At 33.4% G+C, this 23,100-nt stretch overlaps 1 protein-coding gene across 2 annotated transcripts in view; it reads left to right on the top strand.

Moving 5' to 3' along the window:
* The first annotated feature begins 9,016 nt into the window (after positions 1-9,016).
* LOC148283693 (venom protease-like) overlaps positions 9,017-23,100 on the top strand; it is a 32,903-nt gene continuing 18,819 nt past the window's right edge. For both annotated transcript variants that reach the window (XM_088243446.1, XM_088243445.1), the window contains exons 1-2: positions 9,017-9,232; positions 22,372-22,475. In XM_088243446.1, coding sequence (XP_088099572.1) covers positions 9,148-9,232; positions 22,372-22,475 — 189 coding nt within the window. In that variant the 5' untranslated portion in view covers positions 9,017-9,147. The remainder of the gene's footprint in view (positions 9,233-22,371; positions 22,476-23,100) is intronic.

The following is a 23,100-nucleotide window of genomic DNA, read 5'->3' as shown; positions in this document are numbered from 1 at the left end:
TTATTTATTTAACGGATTTATTTATGCAGTCCATTCTAACGATGGTAAATAAAATTTATTATAATAAATACAGGCAGTAATAAAATAAAATACAACGAAATAAAATTAAAGCTAGGAAAAAAAAATACTACCTCAAGACAAGATCCGTTCTATCTTAGTGAATTTTTAAATCTATAAAGACTTGCACCAAAAAAGGCCAGATCTTGTCTCGAGTTTACAATACGACACAATCGGGACATAGGTGCATGCTAGCCATAGTTTGCGCTGTGTTGATCGAGGAACATCACATTATTATATCGGAACATTGAATGCCACCTGTTCCAGTAACGACGGTACATCAATTAAGCCATTCAGCAAATTAAACATAAATATGGAGTCAATGTTATTTCTACGTTTTTGTAGACTTGAGATTTTGAACATTGAGTCCATATCAAACATCGTATGTTAAAAATGCTTTTTTTCGTAGGACTTTTTCAATGTACAATACAAAATTTAAAAATATAGATTATACAAACATCACTCTGTCAGATTTAAAATTTACACTAAAAATGTATTATGTAACTTAGTAGACATTATAATAATAAATATGTACATCTCCCCCCCCCCTCCTTATCCTCTCTTCAGGCATTTTTGTCCTTATCCCGCCCAATTTACAGTAACTTAATGTTCTTAAAATTAATATTTAAAAAATCTTTGATTATTGAGTACTTGAAAATAATATTTTTATATGTATAAATTGTATGTATTTATTTGATATGTAATATATATTTTCTTTACTAACTTTGTATACTATGTGGAAATCTGTTATTAGTTCTGAGTTTATACACTATATCTGTTTGTTTACTAAAAATATGTATGTAGAACTGTTAATTTCCCTAATAAAATAAAATAAATAAATAAAATTTCTCCAAAGTGTAGTCTCCCCTCTCGAGCATGGATGATTGGCCATGCTACTTTTCTTAGCAAACGACGTTGCACTGATTCGATATGATTTATCCGGCCTACGTAGAAGGGCGACCAGATCACGGAGGCATATTCTAAAAGAGGACGGACAAGTGAGCAATATAGTGTTTTAACCGTGAAAATATTAGTAAAGTCACTAGATGTCCCGCTAACAAAACCCAAAAGTTTAAGATACTTGTTAATCATAGTATCGATATGTTCATTAAAGGTAAGTTTACAGTCCACGATAACCTCGAGATCCTTAATAGACTTGACTACATCTAAATTATTTAATCTAATTTATATATTTATGTTGATTTATGTGTCAAGTATTGTGTTAAAAAAATAAATTAACACGCCAGATACGAATGATTTTTCATGTGTCAATATAAATAACTCTTTAGGCGTCACTACAAAGTTATGTCGTCACTCTTTCTGACAAATGTCATTCTAATCGAGCTATATTTTAAGGACTATAATTTCTTTATTTTGTCTTGATTCTCACATAATGCCCGCATCCCAACATTTGTGCACCGTGGACAATATTATCACACAGAGATCGCGTTTCGACAGATTTTAGCCTACATTTAAATAGTTTTTTTCAATATCATACTATGCTCCCACACATAATATTTAAAACAACTACAATATTCTGAGTTTGTCCAAATTGTGGACAAAATACGGGAGGTTATTAAAATGTACAAATATGTAATAGAGATGACAAACGTTTTACAAAAGGAAATATACAAATTTTAGCATTTACAGGACTGTTTTTTTGTTTTTTATTTTTTAAGCCAATCAACAGACTTAAGTAAGCCCTAATAGATGGCATTAATAAGTAATACTTAATCTAAACATTCTTAAATCTACTTAAATTAACAAAGTGTATAATTAACAAAAGGTATGTATATAGCATAATCTAGGCGGAAATGGCAAGTGCGACATTGCGAGTCAGAAGAGAAAACACCGCTTGCTTCTTAAATGCCTGCCCCCGCTGTGGGAACACATCGACAGTACCGTTAGTGAGATTTCGTTCACTGTCCCGAGGATCCTCGGCAGAGGGGAAAAGAATCCGATGTTAGTTTTATAATTTCCCACGGAAAGACAACATTGGTACGCAAGTTACGGCGAGGTACATTGAGGTTTATCTGAGCGAGGATATAATGGGCATCTATACAGTTAGATATTAATTTGTGCAAGAATATCAAACCAGCCAAAATCCTTCTGAATTCCAAACTGAAGATATGAAAGTACTCTAGACGATCATAATAGTTGATTACAGTGGCGAGCCGTGATTTATTTTATAGGTAATCTATTAAAAAATTTCATTAATTTGTACTACATATAAGTACTTACATAACATGTAAGTAATGTAATTATAAATGACTTTTTTTTGTGGTTCTGTGAAAATCAACTCAAACAACAATTATTATAAACCATGCGATAAACGTAGCTTTATTCTACACTATTTTAATACAATACTTGCACAAAAGTTTATTAACAAATACCACAATGACATTCCGCAGATATTTCCATTATGATCTGTCATTGACAGTACTGTCAAGACTTGAGCACTGGCCGATTTCTTTTAAAATGAATAATGCATAAAATGGCCACTGCGAACGCCATTTGTCCTATGTGATACATGATATGTCGACGGTATCCCATCAAAGAAAAATAGTCCTTCGGAAATAATGTTCGAAATACTAGTTTCCAAATAGAGAATCTTCTAAAAATATTTGTAATATGCAAGTTTGTTTTAGTACTAAAAAAAGCCGACTTGGGTTAAAGACGAAAAATACAGTGTACTTTTTTGTATGGAAGAATAAGCTGAGGTAATCGGCTAGTTTCATCGTTCAGTAAGAATGGGCTGGGCGCCGGCGCTGGGCGCACTTCTTAGATATTTTTTTGTAGAAAGATATAAACGGTGATTTATAATAAATAACAATTACTTTATTTATTTTCCCATAAACACGGTTACTATAAATTATCATTATTAAAAGTCAAATATAATGGTAAGCTGTGCATAATCGGTTACTTTGACGATTCGCCCCTGGTTGATTATGAAAGTATTAGATCCGATTCTAAATATTACGATTTTAAAAATTTACGTTGCACCGATTCAATCCGCGTTATATGAATACTATAATTAGGAGACCATATTACAGAATTAATTCAAGCAAACTACAAACAAATGATTTATACAATGTAATGAGGAAGTTCAGTAGTTTTTTCAATTTTTTTTATTTGTTAAAAGACTGTTAAACTAAGTCAATTTTTTTTTTTTTTAAGTTTTGTATTTCTGAAATAACTCCGCGTGTAACGTCAGAGGTTCATTTCCGCTAATTCTTATTCAGTTCTTCCCATTGGTCCAGAAGCGACAAGCAGACCGGAAATCTTCTATAGCTCTCAGCACTGGTATTCTGATCACTCTCGACACCCACGAGATGATCTCGACTTTCGGACGAGAATATAACGTGGTGTAATTTAGGGATTTTTATTTTTTGAACGCGGTTAAACTTGGTTTTCCATATGGCAATTCTGATGATTACATGTCAAATTACGTAAATGAATTCGAACACATAAAACCAAAAATAATGATTTTCAATAGAAACATTATTGTGACCTTAAGAATGACCCAAAATACTTAATTATGTTGAATTTACCAAACCTCAATCGTTATTTCTCGTTATTTAGACGGTTTTATAATTGACGTTTCATAGTTCGATATCTACCCGCAAGAGCGTGAGTGTCGAAAATGAGAAAAAATACTCGTGCGCATGCGTCACTGACGAGATGAATATACCTATTACAAAATATAACGCTTTTGCTATCCTGATGAAAATTTATAACGTCTGCCATGTGGGGTATTTATTTTTTCTTATTTTCTTATGTCTTTGGGAATACTAAACAATCAATCAATGCATCGTCTCGTCATTCAATTAGCTTCAATATGGCAATCTTTAGGAACCTTTATAGCATGATTAAGATGCATTAAATGTGTATCCCGAGTTCCCTTTGATAATGTATGTATATATATAAATTAATAATTAATATAAATTAGAAACGAATTTAGTGTTGAAATATAATCAACACCGACTGACATACTCGAACTGTGCCAGATCTAGATCGAGGAAAAAAGACCTCAAATCGATCTGACTAATATTTTGACAATATATTACGTGTTTAAATTGATTAAATTTATTAATTGCGAGTACTTACATGTATTAACTCCGTTATTTTTGACAAAGACTAAAAATGTCCCGACAAATTAAAAAAAACTTACGAACCGCCAATTTATGAGCACAAATGGATTTGTCGTAATTTTCATAATGGCGTCTTTTGAGTTTTTACAGGTGACGCAATATATTTAATTGCCAATTTAGTAGCTCACAATAAAAAATAAACATACATTTTTAAAAACAAAACATCTCGCGGGTCGCATGTTTGACGTTTGCCAGATTTACAAGGTTAGTTTATTTGTATGATGTGCGCATGTGTGGTTTTAACGATACCTATTACGAGATTCGTTCAGGATACCAAAATGATTTTAACGTGGTAGAGAGGCCCACGAGAGTGGTTCAGAATACCACCCCAGATCATAGGTTGATTCACATGAACCAGTGACGTCATTTAAAGTAGTCCGTTTTTATCAAAATATTTACTATTATTTTTTCTGTACATTTTCAAGAAACTTTGCACTACAATTTAATGCTCTAATTTTTACCCCGCGTAAGAAAACATTTTTTGTATCCAATTTCCCGTAGGGCTGAAGTTCCTCATTGCAATTTTCGGGCTTTTGAATGGCTTAGATATTCGCAAAATAAATCCACAGATTTTGAACGCTTTCTTTGAAATGTGGTCAATGTGATGGTTGTTATCAAAAAGTATCCCAAGATCTCAAATTGTCTGGACGTTCATTAAAATTGTGTTGTCGATCGAATAATTGAAAACGATTTTATTTATTTTTCTTGTGAATTTCATAGACATACATTTATTTATATTAAAAAATAAGTCGACTGATGACCTGTTATCGACTGATTTAAGTAGTAACTTTACACACTGTGCAAAATTCACTATTTTTCCGTGTTTGAATATCCATATACAACCATAAAACAGTTGCGAGCCGTGATTTATTTTATGGGAAATCTCCAAAAAATGTTAATTAATTTTTACCTTCACATAAGTACATCATATGTATGTAGGTAATCTTTATATATATATAATTCCTCTGTACGTCACTGAACTACTTCTAAACGGCTTAACCAATTTACGTGCGGTTTTCAGAGAAATATAGATCTTTGCACTGTGCGTGTTCGTAGATATTAAAATCTTCAATCTAATGTGAAAAAAGAAGTAAATAGCATAAATGTTTTATTCATCGTTCTACCAGGGTTGCATTCGAGGAGAATGCATTGACAAAAAAATTGAAAGATTTTGTTTTTTAATATTTACAAACAGCATTTGTTTTTTGTGGATCTCAATCAGATTCCTTGCTTAAATTCCTACCCATTTATTTCTTTTTACTGGATTTTTGGTACAACTAAAATAATATTAAATTCAATACATTTGAAAAAATCTTATTCCCACAAAAGTACACCCCTCTGTTGGTGAGAAGACCCACTTAAATTTAATATTAGTACGAGCAAGAATATTCTTTTAATTATTTAATTTTTACAAATTTTCTTCGTTCTAAATATTTTTTAAAATATGTTGATTTGTCTTTTTGCCCATACTGATGCCGTTTGAAGAACACCCTGTATAAAGATAACCATTAAGCTAGGGTTTCCTAGGACAGCGGTGCCCGTATCTTAACGGCCGTAGTGAACGGTGATGCGGTAGGCAGCCGTCGTAGCGGTGAATAGAGAGTGGTTTTATTTTTTAACGGTGTTATCAACACCATTTTTATAGGAAACCACTCTCTAGTAACCGTTGCGACGGCTGTCAACCGCATCACTGTTCACTACGGCCGTTAAAATACGGACACCGCTGTCCTAGGAAACCCTAGCTTAATTAACACATTTACTGTAAAACATTATTATCGAAAGTCAAATATAATGGTTAGCTGTGCATAATTGCTTATTTTGACAATTTGCCCCTGCAACAAAGGTTTCAGCTCTAAATTCACTAAAATCAACAATCTCCACTACCCGAAACTATTTTAAAGACCGTGGGTCTTCCTGTTGTTTCCACTCATACAAAAAGTAATGTTTTTTGCCAAAAAACGAGTAACTATTTAAAAAATTTCAATTTCACTTATCCATATTTGAATTTGAATTTTACTCTATTACTTTTACTGCCCTGCCCTTTCACGGTAGATTTGGCAAATGATATGTGTGGCAACACCATATACGTCACACGCGACGTCGCGCGCCAGGTCCGAGCGACGGACAGGACGAGAAATGTTTTGGCTGTGTTCGGTGACACACGTTCTGTAAACAAAAACTTTAATACCCTTTCATCGCTCTGATTTTCTAGCCTCCTCTTTCACAGTAGTGGCCGCTCGATCGTGGAATAATCTACCCACTAATGTTAGAGACGCCCCTTTTTTACTTACATTTAAGTCAATATTAAAATGTCACTATCTAAATATTTAAATTGTTATTTTATCCTTCTCCTTTCCTTCCCACCCCATCTCCTCTCTTCAGAGTATAGTGTTATTTTTTTTTATTGTGTTAATCTTTGTTGTTAATTTTGTATAAAATCGTAAGATTCAAAATGTCCATGAACCTGTAATTTTCTCAAACTGAACGGTTTGGGTAGGTAGGAAGAAATTGCCTTAAGGCAATGCGCCCGCCCTTATATGTATTTAAATTGTATATGTACATAAAGTACTGAATGAATAAATAAAATATGACCGGATCGTCTGTTGTATATTTTTCTGTCGGGGTTGCCTTCCCTTAGCTGGTTGGTTCTGGTGTGGATACGCCAGAAACTCATCCTCTCGTTAGCTGCTGTGATCACACCGCCATGCGTGTGATCCCATTGCCCAGGGTTCGCGACGTGGACGCTTTCGAGTTAGACTAGTCAGTAGTGTTGCCGGTGGAATGCAACTGTATCTCACCCTCCAGCAAGATGTGATTCACTGCAACCCTACTGATGGTTTGAGCCCTTATTTTAATGTATTTATTTATTTAAATTTTTGTACATTGTCATATTGTCAAATGACAATTTCTTCCAACCAACCGATAAAATAAAAGTAATATTTTTATAATTCAAGTTACAGAACATAATCAATAGAAAATAAAGATTTAAAAAGCTAAAGATATATAAAAATAGAAATAAACGTATTTGTGTACAAATTATCTGAAATCAAAATTAATATCGAAAAACGAAAAAAGAGGAAAGATTAAGTAAGAGAAAGGAGATGTTTTTTCAGACGTGGTTTAAACAGAGACACTGTAGTAACATCTCTAATGATGGATAGGAGATGATTCCTCAGTCGAGCCGCATGGACACTATATGAGTTAGAGAAGAACGAGGAATTGTGGATGGGTATTAAGAAAGTGCCTTGAAAATTAGAACGAAGAGGTAAACCATGAACTGATAAGCGTTGACGGAGGTATATAGAAGCGTTAGGACTATGAAGTACATTGAACAGAAGTGAGAGGGAGTGATAGTCTCTCCGCTGTCTAATTTCGAGCCATTTCAGTTGCCTACGATAATCAGAAATGTGGTCATATTTCCTAAGACCGAAAATATACCTTATGCATGTATTCTAAAGTCGTTCAAGTTTATCGAGTCATGGAAACATCAGCGTAATCCAGAATGGGTAGTAGTGATGCTTGTACGAGGGTGCATTTAGTATTAATGGGTAAGAATTTTTGCAACCTTCTAAGTGAGTGTAGACTAAAAAATATTTTGCGGCCTTATTCATTAGTATGTTGTATATACACTCCCATGTTGGAACATACATTGTCCACGAAGATTCTCCTGGCATCTCTGTCGGCTGCCAGATTCTGTGCATCCTCCCAAGTCAGGTTCGCGTCGTAGTTGCAACATGATCTGCCGACGAACAGTGAGCAGTGGACGCCCAGGACATCGAGAACCTGATGCCTTGTAAAGTAGGCAAGCGAGGTTAAGGCTCTCAGGAGGCGTACGCAGTACATGGCCAAGCCAACCGTGTGCGTAATGGAGAAGTTTAGTAGTTTTTTAAATTTATTTATTTTCATATTTAACATACTATTAAACAAAGCCAAATTTAAAAAAATAATAATTTTCATATATCGTATTATCAGCGCTATGATTTTTAAAGTTTTGTATTTCTAAAATTACTCAGCATGTGACGTCAGAGGTTCTCTTCTTTTTATTATCACTCAGTTCTGCCGATCGGTCCGTTGACGGTTAGTTGACCCGATATCTTTCGCAGCTCTCTTATCAGTGGTTGATTCAGAAAACAATCTAGCGACATTATTTTCACGTCTAGGCGTTCGTTTTATTAACGTTACAGTTGTCGGAATTTAAATCGACTTCAAAATTTACTTTTTCCTGACTTATATTTTGAAAAGGCTTTTTAGAAAAAAAGTGCCAACCTCAAAACTATTGTAAATTTAAGTAAATCGTCAAAATAGGAAAAAAATATGGTGGAACAAAATTTTTGTCACTTTTAATGCGTAGATAAACGTATCGAGGGGTTCTAGACCCGTCGGGATAAACCTAAACCGAATCAAAATTTTATGGTGGAGGGATCGGTAGTGTATCTCAGTAGTCGGTCGGGAGCAGTAATCTTCAACTGTGACGTCATACTGAAGCTATGTCATTTCAGTGAGTAGCTATGTGTACCGTGACGTACGCTTCCCCTTGTTTCATATCGATGTACCCACCCGAAACATAAGGGGGGGGGGGTCGGTATTATATCTTTATAATCGCTGGAGGGAATTTATCTTCAACTATACCGTCAAGGTGAAGATATGACGTCTTTATTTTCCCATTATGATCTAGGCCCATAAGTTCCTCATTGCGTTTCTAGCGATTGCTAAACGAATTCGCGTGCTAATGAAAATAGCCAGCGCGAAATGAAAACGAAATTAATGTATATCTCATTTTGTTCTTGTAAGGAAACGAACAGAGTATTATTACAAGCTATGCTGTAGCTTAGCGTAGTCGTGTCTGTTTATAAAATATACGGTGTAAATTAACAATATATTGCTATTTTGTCGAATATAATATTTAGTGACAGTCGGGGTTTATGTATTTTTTTACAAGATGGCGTCGGGAAGAAAAAGTTGCGTGTTTGTGAAGTTTTTCCTTGTGTTGCTGAGTTTTAGCTTCGCAAATGGACAGTACGCAGGTAAATACGGTCAATTATAATATTTACGAAGCAGGAAGACGACGTTGCTTCAAAACAAAAAAATGTACAATATTTGGGTTAGTCTAAATGTTCGTAGACAAAATACTGGATTTCACCCTTAAAGGGGTCACTCAAACCAGCCAATGATAGGTCATAAGCTCTGTAAATGCCTTGACTTCAATATTCCCTTATTTGAGGTATTCTCCATGCCTGTTGTAATTTGTTGATCTTAATGACTGCCGACGGGGTGAAATCCAGTCATTTGTCTACGAACATTTGGACAAACTCAAATTTCGTAATGAAACCAACTGGTCCAAGAAGTTCAAAAATTGAATATATTATTTTAGGTACGTGTATTTTGTACATACACAAATCTGGATTTCTCCCAAGGGGGGGGAGTAGGTATATATTTTTATTAATATCCCTACAGAGATGAGGTAGATTTTTTTCAAATTCAGGATTATGGATATTCGAGCGTTTACAGGGCTTATGACCTGTCATTGGCTGGGCAATATAAATACATAGATGGCGCTCCACCACGCTTGTGAATGGTTTCTCATTTAATAACATATATATACAAAAATCAAAAAAATGTTACTTGTGTCGATATTCGCTAATAAGCGGAATGGGGAATGTTGTAAAACGTAAAGTGGCCACTTAACCCAGCCAATAACAGGTCATAAGCCCTGTAAACGCTCGAATATCCATAATCCTGAATTTGAAAAAATTCTACCTCATCTCTGTAGGGATATTAATAAAAATTGAATATATGTTTTCAGGCGTTGCCTAGTATGTGAAATAATCCAGTCAGATGAATCTCTTCGCAACAATAAAGGTTTCAGTTCTTTAACTTCACTAAAATCAACAAATGGAAGAAATGAAATGATGTTCAAACATGGGCGGAATGGTGAATGTTACACAGTGTGTAAAGTGGCCACTTAAACCAGCCAATGACAGATCATAAGCCCTGTAAATGCCCTGACTTCCATATTCCCTTATTTAAGGTATTCTCCATCCCTGTTGTGATTGGTTAAACAAATTTAAATAAAGAATCAAATGAACATAGAATTTATTTTATTAATTTTATTAACATAAAGGGCGAATCTGCCTTCAACAAAAATTTATAATTAAAATTAATTTCAACAGAGAGGGAAAACATTTTTGAGAAGGTAATATGGAAGTCTAGGCATTTACAGGGCTTATGACCTGTCATTGGCTGGTTTAAGTGGCCACTTTACACACTGTAACATTCACCATTCTGCCCATATTTGAACATCTATATTCCTTCAATTCTTACATCTGTTGACTTTTGTGAAGTAAAAGAGCTGAAACCTTTATCACGTAGGTGAGATTCATACAGCTGAACCAAATCACCTACTAGGCAACGCCTGAACACAATTTTCCAAATTTTTATACTTCTTCTTTTACCAGGTAGTAATTCAACTATGTTTGATTATGTCCAAATGCTTTCAGACTGGCTGGATTTTATTGAAATAAATTTAAATATGAACAACTCCCTAGGGAGGAAATCCAGGCAGTCTGCAAGCATTTGGACATAATCAAACATTGTTGAAAATTTATAATACTAAAATATTTGGCTTAATATTTTTTTTTTTTTTTTAAACATGAAAAAATTAAACCTTAACATTTTACAAGATTTATATTTTGAAAAAATAACCTAAAAACAAAATTAAATAATAAAATATTTTAAAGTAATATAACAAGAAAATCATAAGTACTGTTTCATACAGCTGGGCAAAGTGAACAAAAAACTGTATGTATAATGAAATGCATGCATAAATAAATATAATTACCATTCACCATCTTTGAAAAAGTTCAAAAGGTTTGTTCTATAGGAACAATACCCTACACTAAATATATCAGATACGTGGGAATAACTATTGCCGAGAATAAGATTTGAATTCAACTATGCCGTGTTGTGTCCTTTTAAAGTGTAGAAATACTGCTAAGATCTTAAAGAAACAGGATGAGATCACATTTCATGTGTAGTTAGCAAATGAATGTGTAAGTAGCAAATACATTACTTAAAAATTGTTTTTTTTTTACATCTGTCAGATTGTCAAAAAAACAAAATGAACATTTCGTTAGTGTTGCCAGGGTAGTAAAATTTTTACCCTATGCTCATCTAATGAGAGAACTAATGAAAATTAGACATCGGATTCGAACTTTGTGAGGAAAATTTGACCGAAATTATCTTTAAAACATCAAATATTATTTAACATGATAAAAAAATATCCGCTTTATGTAAAATAAAATTTGTTTAATATTTTAAGTTTAAAGTTAATTTATTCAATTATTCTTATTAAATCACCTATCTAATCACTTATCTACTCTGTTGTGTCAATCAATGTTTCCGCGTGCACAATAAAATTTTAGATAAATTAATAGATTGCTTTTTTTTTTTTTAACCTTACATTTGTGTTATGATTATATTTTTTCCCATCGTGCAACATTACGCGGCGACGTCACGAATGCGCGCGGCGAAAGTGGGGCATAGTGGGGGGATTTTTGGACACAGTCTAATGTATTCAAATATGATTCTAAGCTCCTTCTGGACTACTTAAAAAAAAAAAAAAAACTACCCTGGCAATAATAACGAAATGTCTTTTTTTTTTCTTCGACAATCTGACAGATGGAAAAATAATTCAATTTTTAAGTAATGCATTTGCTACTTACACATGCATTTGCTACTAACAGACGAAATGTGATCTCATACTGTTTCTTTACGATTCTAGCAGTATTTTTACACATTGCTGTTGAGCAATACATGTAACAAAAATATAACAAATAAAATATACAGAGAATAAAACCAATGACAGATATCCACAGAAATACGTTAAATACACGTACAATACATACTAGTGTGTTTGTGTGAGTGTAAGTGAGTGAGAGGGTGGGTGAGTCGGTGTTATATTGGAATGAGGGTGGACATGTGTGTAAATATTGCACAAGTGTCAAGTGTCGAAAATATAAATATATATAAAATATTAAGAATTAGAGATAAAATAAAATAAGATAAAATAAGAATTTATTCAACAATATTTGATTATGTCTAAATGCTTGCAGACTGGCTGGATTTCCGCTGGATGGTGAATGTTACACAGTGTGTAAAGTGGCCACTTAAACCAGCCAATGACAGGTCATAAGCCCTGCAAATGCCTAGACTTCCATATTCCTTTCTCATACATTTTTTCCCTCTCTGTTGAAATAAATTTAAATAAGAATTTATTATTGAAACTAAGTATAAGACAAAAAGTATATTTTTAAGACGCGCATTTTAAATGTTATTTTTTTACAATCAAATGGATCGTTAAGGGGAAAGTTCAAATTGTATTCACGAGCAAAACGTATAAGTGGAGAGTTCTGGGCATAGTTTGTACGAACTACTGGCACATGAAATAAAGAGCTTTTGTTTACGTAGATGCATAATAAATTTTTCTTTCGACGTAGATATGGCTGATCTAAGCGTAAGACGCCGTCAGCTAGTTCATCTGGAATGCAGAGTTCCCTTAGATGTTCTGGAGCAGAGTTGCGCAGTGACTACATAAGCCAACAGAGTTTGTATTCCACCCTCTGTGGTAAACGTAGCCAGTGTGATTCCCGAAGTAGTGGAGTGATATGACTGAACTTAGAGATTCCAAAAATAAGTCTCGCTGCGGCATTCAATACAGACTGTAGGCGAGATATTTTATTCATTGGTAGGCCTGCGTAGATACATACCATTACAGTAATCGACTCTAGACACTACAAACGCATTTATTAATTGACGGGCGGCATCAACCGGCAATTTTTGCGTATGCATTTAATCTGTTTCAGCTGGTAAAAGCATGAACTTATCGTTCTACTAATTTGAGCGTCAAGAGAAAGGTCAGAATTTTTACAACAATTTAAATTGCAGTTCTTCGTCTAAAATTACTTTAATGGGTAATTTGTGAATAAAATATTAAGGGTTCTTGTTAAAAAAGTTTAGTTTGTTCAGAAAGTTCTTTAGTTGCATTCAGTTAGTGCATATAAATGAAAGACATATCCCCTACAATACATCACATACAAATAATATAATCATTAGATCCTCAATACAAAGACAACTTAAACATATACAAACTAATACCACTTTCGGACATAGGGATTTTGAGTATTATTCCATTAAAATCTATAACCCACTTCCACTATCTATTAAAACAATTAGTAACGAGAAAATGTTTAAAAAGGCTATAAGAAATTGGATAGTGGAGCTAGGTAGAAGTAAAATGGATTGTCTCATTTGCCCAAACCAATACTGAATCAACTGCTCCACAAGTGTAAAGCTTATGTTAAGTTTTTGTTATTTTCATTGTGCGCTTTGTAATATAAATTATATAGATGTACATAAATTAAATATAAACATAAATACGTAGAGTTTAAAACTGTATGGATATTTTGTTAATTATCTCTGTTTATTAAGTTAGTCTTCTTTGTTTATTCTCAAATGTAAAAATATTTAAAAAAAAGTTTATTGTTAAGTGTCCTCGGCACGGGTAACAGCCCCAGTGAGGTCACATTTGTATTGTTAATTATAGTTTGTAAGAGAAAAATATAAATAAATAAATTACACAAATAGCAATTTGGCAATTCTTGACCTATAAACATACGTTTTGCTGCAAAACGTAGCTAACTTCGTCATTGATAATTCTAGATGAATTTTTGTGCGAATGGACGTCTCTTTAAGCCGTAACGTGTTGTTAAAGTAAATAAAATAAAATAAATCTGAGAGAAAATTATTAATTTTGCTAAGTCAATTATGATATATAAATATTAATTTTGGGAAGGATCAGAAGATTTATTGATAAGGACTCCTGCAAAACTATTTACAAAGCAATTATTGAACCACACGTTAACTACTGTAGTAGCATTTTATTTTTATCAAACAAAGAAAACATAGATAAACTAACTGTATTACAAAATAAAGCCTTTAGAATCATTTTGAAAAAAAACAGATATACGAGGGTAAAGTCGATGGTAAATGAAATGAAATTATTAACATATAAACAAAGAATATTTTACAATACAATGATATTTGTTCATAAAATTATAAACTCTAATAAAAAAACAGAATTTTTGAAAAAAATTGATCGGAACCAGCGTGAACACGATCACAATACTAGAGAAAAGAACAAAATTAGACTTCCATTTAGGAAAAAGGCAAAGTCACAAAATTCCATTTTATTTAAAGCAATTGAAAAGTATTACGAAATGGAAAAAAATATTTATGAAGAAAAAAACATATCAACTTTTAAAATAATGGTCAAGACATATGTGATAAACAATTTATAAATTAAATATATTTGCAATGTTATTATTAGAACACACATAACAATATGTATGATATGTGTGCCCTACTTTAAGATTTAAATAAATAAATAAATATACTGACCTCAGAGTTAGGTTCAGAGTTGTCAGTACGTCGGATTCACATTTAAAACCAGTTTTTCAAGTTTTTCCAATGTCATCCAGGTGAACTAACGAATTTTATTATTTTTATTCAGTTTACCGTAATATAATAAATCAGTAATTAATTGAAGACTTCGTTCTAAAAACAAAAAATGTCCAAAATGGATTGGATTTTATTGTTCTCTGTCTAAAGGCCGGTTGCATCGACACAAGTCAAGTTAAAGTCAGGGCTAAAGTCAAATAAAAGTTACTTTTATGTCAAAATGCGTTGCATCAAAAAAAGTTAACTAAATATTAACAAAAAAGTTACTTTTATTTGACCGGCCGCCAGGGGACCGTTCAAAGTTAAGTTTAAAGTTGAATGCGATCTGCCATCTGTCAAAAATGCGTCGTGAGTGTTGAAATCTATTGATCGATCTGTGTAAAGTTGCGCAAAACGTCTTTTTTATCTGATTTTTCGTCTCGGAAGACGATCGATTCATCGGAATGACGAATTTATCATCGAGTATATTCTAATCCGAAAAAAAAACTGTTCAAACCACGAACGGACCATTTTTTGTGGGAAGAGTCCGACTTTATCGCAAGATTTCGAATGTCAAAAAAGTGACGAACTAATAATTATTTGAATTTTTAATTGTTAATTATTTTTCAAAACACGGGACTTGATCATCAGCGGCGTGGTGTAAAATAAATCTAAATCATCACCGCATTGAAATGCTGTTTATTTATTTTTAAATAGAGTTAGGTTGAGCTCTGCTAACTCTTTCTGGGCATTTAAGGCTGCCATAGTTGCCCGAAAAATGTCATTTTTTTGCTCTATTTCCAGAGTAAAAAGTTCTTCATTTTGTTTTAGCTTTTTCTCTTATAATTTTTTATCTAGTACAAAAAGGACGATGTCCCTTTTGTTCTTTTCTTCTCCGAATGCGCAGTGTTGCTTCGCCCTTTCGCACACATTGAAAATTGGAACGAAATTTAAACGTTTGTGCCCAAAGATGCGTCGCGGGGCATGTGTATTGCCACATGTAAATAAACAAGTACGTGCTTGCGCAAAAATCCCAAAATTTTTAGGGTGAAACTTGAACCTTTACAGTGGCAACATTCTTTACTTTAACTTAGCTAAAATAATGTTGATCCAACGGAATTTTTCAGTTACCAGATTTTGAGCCTTAACTAAGTTTAAATATTTAACTTTAAACTAAATTTATACCAACTTTGATGTGATGCAACCGGCCCTAAGAGTCAATTCAATCATTCTTTCCAAATATATATTTAAAATTGTATTTTTTTTTATTTAGGAAGACACATACATGAACAGCATTCGGACATACTCAAACATTGTTGAATTAACTACCTGGTGAAAGAAGAAGTATAAAAATTGGAAGATTGTTTTCAGGCGTTGCCTAGTAGGTGAATTGGTCCAGCCGGACGAATCTCACCCATATGATAAAGGTTTCAGCTCTTTTACTTCACAAAAGTCAACTACAGATGGAAGAGTTGAGGAAATGTGGATGTTTAAACATGGGCAGAATGGTGAATGTTACACATTGTGAAATTGGCCACTTAAACCAGCCAATGACAAGTCGTAAGCCCTGTAAATGCCTAGACTTCCATATTCCCTCCTCAAAAATGTTTTCCCTCTCTATTGAAATAAATTTTAATATGAATAACTCCCTAGGGAGGAAATCCAGCCAGTCTGCAAGCATTTGGACATACTCAAACATTGTTTGATGTTCATCATTGTTCACTGTGATCGCTCAAATGCTTAGCATGTTTTTAAGCACGTCTCTTCTCTTCTATTTTCTATTCTCTTCTCAATAATGTTTTCCCTCTCTGTTGCAATAAATTTAGACAATAATCATGGTTTATTAGCAAAAAATTACAATTTCTATATCTACTACATACACACTTAGGTAATAGATTTCTCTGGATCATGTCTAGTCTGCCTAACTAGGTACAGCCTGTTTTAAGGCAGACATTTTTATGCAAAATAAACAGTTATATGACTCCATACTAGTTAATTTATTATACAGTTATACAATTTGTAATGCTTCTTTCTTTTTTTAAAAATGTTTTAAACTATTGTTTTATTGTAATATTTAAACCTTATAAATTGTATACATGGACAATGGCCGTTAATAAATAAATATATATTTGAATGTTTTTGAGTAAATTTTCCGATTTTTCTCTACCAAAACCCAGTGACCATTTTCTTAAAAATTGATTTATTTTGGATGTTTGAAGCACTTACTTTGTGGAGGATTATTATTTAATATATTGGAATAAAATAAAATCACTTTTTTATGTACCACTTTTTTATAATTTGACAACCAACTAGTTTCGGCAATACTATGCCTTCTTCAGGGTTAATTACAAACTACTGCTACTACTACCATCACGCCATTTCTCCGTAGGGGTAGGCAGAGAGAATGGACCGCCACACACGTCTATCTTGGCAATAATTCCTAGCTTTTTTCACATCCATACATCTTACATGCACTTCGGTTCTGCCTGCTTTTGACATGACCAGACTTAAGACTTTGGTTTATCTGATCATGCCACGTCTTCCTCGGTCGTCCTCGTCTCACGTTGCCGTTCATTTTCGCCATATACAGGGTGTTCTTTAAACCCTGTCACATCCGATACCACGATGATCAGAATGGGCAAGAAGACATATTAGCATGCTAAAAAAATTATTTAGAACAAATATAAAAAAAACAAATAGTTGCTTACTTCTGTAGGGGAGAAGTGAGGGGTGCGCGGCCACCAGCTTGTCGGCCTATCAGACTCCCCTCTCCCCGCTCCTTGTTACTGAAGAAGTAAGCAACCATTTGCTTTTTTTGGTATTTATTTTTTTGAAATTTTATTCGTTCTAAAAATTTATTATAATGTGCCAATATGTCTTCTTGCTCATAATGATCATCGTGGTTTCGGATGTGACAGGGTGTAATAAACACCCTGTAAACTTGTTTTACCATTCTTTCATCGTTCATTCGTTCTACGTGACCAAACCATCTCAGATACCCTTTTTTAATCTTATCATTATACGTGACTCAGATTTACACTCTCGCCTGATTTCATCATTCGTAACCCTGCCATACATTGATTTCCCGCACATTCGTCTGAAAGATTGCATTTCAACCGCGTTCACTCGGCTTTCATCCTTCCTCTGCCAGTTCCATGTTTCACTCCCATACATAAGTGTTGGGGCTAAAACTCCGTTTTGCACTGCCAGTTTAGCTTCGACTGACATATTTTAATTAGCAATTATTCTGCTCTATTCTCTATTCTCAATCTATTCTGCTCTCTTAGAGACATTCTAGATAATGACACTCTCAGAAGTGTGTACTTTGCTCTGTTTCCATCCACTACAACCTATAGAATACCTTAAGCCGATTTATTTTTTTCCCTTCACACGCAAAATAGTATTTTTCATGCGCTCGGGCGCGGAAACATATTTTTTTATCAGTTATTAAAAAAAAACCATAACAAACAAATACGATAGTAAATAAAGTGCTTACTGGGTTTATCTGTATTTGTAACCTATGAACCATAGTTGGCATCAAAAGAGATAAATTTTTCAAGTTGTTTATACTTAAGAGACACTAAACATATTTTGAGTATGTCCAAATCCCTGTAAAAAATAACACTTTAGACTGACGCAGAGTACAACGTATATACATCTGTGTGGATTTAAATGTGAATATGTAAAATGTTATAAGTATTTTATATATATTTTTTAGACACTATAAGTGTCATATATTAAATCATGTAAATGAATGCCTCGACACGGGTTGTGTCCAGTGAGGTAAACATATTTTAAAAAAAAGTTTTATGTGAAACGTGAAATAATAAATAAAATATAATTCTCTGGCAAAGGAAAATCAGTGATTTTTCATATTTTTTTATTTTGTTAATAGATTACGAAAAAATAAATAAATATATACATAGTATTTTTATTAAGTTTTGTATTTTTGAATCAAGTTCTCTTCCGCTTCTTTTCAGTCAGTTACTGTAAGCCGGATGTAAATCTTCCACAACTCTCTTATCATTGGTTGACTCATATGAACTAGTGGCTTCGTTCAATAAAGCTCGTTTTTATGACACTTCTCGGTACAATTTATTTTAAACAACAACAAACCATCACGCCGTTCCCCCGTCGGGGTAGGCAGAGAGGATAAAACGCCATATCACTCTATCTTTGCATACAGACCTCGCTTTCTCTACATTCATACATCTTCTCATGCACGCAGGCCGATTATTCCTACTTCCGACATGTCCATCTTCAGGTATTTGATGGACTTGATCGTGCCATGTCTTTCTCGATCTTCCTCGTTTTCTGCATCCATCAACATTCGCATCGTTTATCCTTTTAGCCGTTCTTTCGCTGTCCATTAAAATTAAAATTTATTTATTTCATTTCGTTTAAAATTCTTCTAATAAAACATATATTACATACGAGCGGACCCGACAGACGTTGTCCTACCCAAACGTTAGCTTGCCTGCTATTATCTTGGAAAAATACTTTTCGTCTAGGTACTTGTTTGTGATTTAATTCCATAACATGATCGTGTTGTTGTCCTGTGGCTAGTGTCTCGGACTCACGGACCAAAGGTCTGTGGTTCGAATCCCACTCTACCCCAACTTGATTCCATTTTCTAATAGTGAGTTATTTACAACTTTGTTGAAAATGGCCCTCAAAATTAAATATTTGGGTAAATTTGCCTAGCTTGGAACGGGGTATGTACCCTTGTTAGCTGGGCAAAGTGAATATGGAATTGTATTTTGATAAAGAGTGTGAATAAATAAATAAATAAATAAATAAATGAAGAACGCAAATATTTATTTTAACAAAAAAACTACAAATTGTTAATATTAAATAAATATTTTTATTTTTTTATTTTTTTTTATTTTTATTTTTCTTTCTGTTGACGCCCATGGGGCTTTTACATTATACATACTATATAATAAGAAAAAGTTACACACTAAACATAGTTAACATTTTTTCAAGTATAAAAATTAAATAAAAATATTATTAAGATTTAAAAATAAAGTTACATAGTTAACATAATACACTATTAAGACACAATACATGCATTATATTATGTTTATAATATAAGGCATATCAGGATTCAAATAAAACATAATTATAAATTTTTTTAAAATTTTTTTATTATTTTTTTATTTTTATTTTTATTATCTTAATATTGAATTTAAGTAGGTACTTGTTTATGGTTGAATTCCAAAACATAAAATAAATATTGTTTCAAATATGGCATTCTTTTCGCAAACGTCAAACTCCGGTCGTCTACAAACAAGGGGGTGTACTTATGTAGGAATACGATTTTTTTTAATGTACATAATTAATATTATTTTAGTGTTACCAAAAATCTAACAAAAATAAATAAATGGGTAGAGATTATAAGAAATTCAAGGAAAAAATCTGATTGAGATCCACAAAAAACAAATGCTGTTTGTAAACATTCAAAAACAAACTTTTTTATACACAAAAACAACATCTTTTAATTTTTTGCAAAAGCATTCTCCTCGAATGCAACTCTGGTAGATCCATAAATAAAACATTTATGCTCCTAACTTTTTTTTTACATATTAGATTGAAGATTTTAATACCTACGAACATGCACAGCGCAAAGATCTATATTTCTCTAAAAACCGCACGTAAATCGGTTAAGCCGTTTAGGAGGAGTACGGTGACATCACACGTACAGAGAAATTATAAATATAAAGATAGTATATATTAAACTCCCAGGGCCTCACTTATGATGGGAAGATAAAGACGTCATACCTTCACCTTGACGGTATAGTTGAAGATAAATTCCCTCTAGCGATTATAAAGATATACTACCGACCCTCCACCTTCATGTTTTGGGTAGGTACATCGATATGAATCAAAGGGGAAGCGTACGTCACAGTACACATATCTACGCTATAAAATGACATAGCTTCAGTATGACGTCATAGTTGAAGATAAGTCTCCCGACAAAGGTATAGTACCGATACCCCCACCATCAAGTTTTGATGTAAGTACATCATTTTATACCGAGGAGTCTAGGACCCGTCGATACGTTTATCTACGCATTGAAAGTGTCAAAAATTTTGTTCCACCGAGCAATTTTTCCTTTAATTATGATTTTTTTTAAAAATTTTAATCGTTTTGAGGATGGCACTTTTTTCTCAAAAGCCTTTTAAAAATATGAGAGAGAAATAAGTCAATTTTTAAGTCGAATTAAATTCCGATATAACTGTCACTTTAATATAACGAACGCCTAGATGTGAAAATAATGGCGCTAGGTTCTGTCCTATTAACAAATAAGAGTATCTAGGCGTCAGACACAGATTATATGCGTCAGAAAGTTACCACTCCAAAAAAATAATTTAGTTATTATCTTTTTTCCATCTGTTTTACTATCTTTCCGAGTGTATGTATCGAGACGTTATAGGAGCCGGCTTTGTAGCCGATCGGTACAGATCGGTAGATACATACAGACGATCGTTAAGTGTACCGTCCAGGTGATTTCCAAAAGTCATGCAAAATTCATGTTCAAGCGAGCGTTTTTTGCTTGAATTGGGATTTATTTTATAATCGCTTTGAAGTGAAACCAGCTAATGACATGTCATAATCCCTGTAAATGCCTAGACTTTCATATTTCCTTCTCAATAATGTTTTACCTCTCTGTTGCAATAAATTTAAAAAAGGAAGTATTTTTGTCTGACGGTAGATATTTTTGACATGGGAATCCCATTTTAGTCCAAGAATGTTTCTCAGAGCTTTGTTCTGAAGAACTTGTTTTTCCGAGATCTGATTTTTGCTGGCAAAACTTTATACATGAGATAGGATAGGTGAGAATGTATCATAGCGTAGTAGACGGCAAACAAAACGGAATGAGAAAGCAAGCCACGAATTCTGTGCAATACGCCAGTTACGGGTGCTATTTATGATTTTATATGTTCAGATTTTACATCCAATTTACCGTAGGGTTGAAGTTCCTCATTACAAAGGTTATCGTCATCGGTAGGGTCGACCAGGCTTACGTGGCAGTTGATTTATATTAAAACTTAAACTCCTTACGCCCCTCAATTTGCCACTCCCCGCACCATGCAACTTAGTTGCAAGCAGTCGTGGACCATATTCTCGATTTTATGAAATAAATCGATGTGAGGCTATTTAGGTTATTTATTTGACATTTGATCTTTGACCGTCTCTTATTAAATAATAATTTTAAAAAATGCTAGATGTCAGTAACGTATTCATTTGTTCATAAAACTTACCCATACATGCGTAATTATACCTGAAAAAAAAACACACACGTACACGTTTTGTTCATGTAAACAACAACTGCAATATGAAAAAAATAAGCATTTGTAGTTTGTGCCTCTGCTGACCCTGGCCGATGGCGGCGCGCCGATCGGTACGATACAGTACTTAACCAAATTTTATCTGGCGCAATTTTTGAAATTTACAAACAGTTTCTCGCATATGTTTTGTTATTGTTTTAATAAAATTCTAGTAGGGTAGGTACTGCTTATATACTCATATGGAACGCACGCCATGACGGCGTCATGGTGAGGAATGACGTCCTTATCAAGGCCCTGGAGGACGAGAATTACGTGTATTTTGTTCATGTTTGCATCCCTAATAAACATATTTTATAAATATACATTTTCTGTTTCAGGAGATTCTTGTGTTTTTCGAGCAACAGACCAGCCGGGAGTATGTACGCGCCTGTCTAACTGTTTACCTGCTAAGATGGGTATAAGGAAAGGCGTATCTCCCCAAGTAAGCTTACATATATATTTTTTTAAATTATTGTTTTTTTAACTCATAAAAAACTGTGCTAAAAAATCGTTCACACGCGATGATGTAACATGGTGTAACCTCAAGCAAAGATTGAATATTTTGAAGTTCAGACATTTAAAAAAGAACACAGATGTACTGTTAAATAATTCCTTTTCCACAATTTATAAAAAACATTATGAATAGCAAAATAAATTTAAAATTATAAATACACCGGTCATATAACTAGCGCACACTCCTGCTCACTGCCAAAAACCGACTGATTGGACGATTTTTTTATATTTTGTTTTTGTCGTTTTCACACATACACCGGCCATAGAACAGCGTCTCTGTCTTCCTTGTTCTAAGTTCTATTCTCGTGCTCTTTCTTATACAGTACAGCGGATTCATTGTGGTATTAACATCACTTTCATTCGTATAATTTATTATTTGCATAGCAAGGAGTCTTTGGTTTGGACTATATAAACTGACATACAACGAGCATATAGATAATACAGTAAATAAATGACTGAAATTACTCGGCTTCATTAACAGAATATCCTCTGATTTTACTAATGTCCGTACAATCAAAACTCTTTATTGCTCGACTGTTCGCCCTCTTCTAGAA

Source organism: Micrasema longulum, unplaced genomic scaffold, assembly GCF_059751315.1.
Source record: "Micrasema longulum isolate JH-2025_06_02 unplaced genomic scaffold, ASM5975131v1 h1tg000211l, whole genome shotgun sequence".
Taxonomy (NCBI): Eukaryota; Metazoa; Arthropoda; class Insecta; order Trichoptera; family Brachycentridae; genus Micrasema; species Micrasema longulum.
The sequence above is the reverse complement of the archived record's forward strand: the minus strand, read 5'-3'. Positions and strand labels throughout refer to the sequence as shown.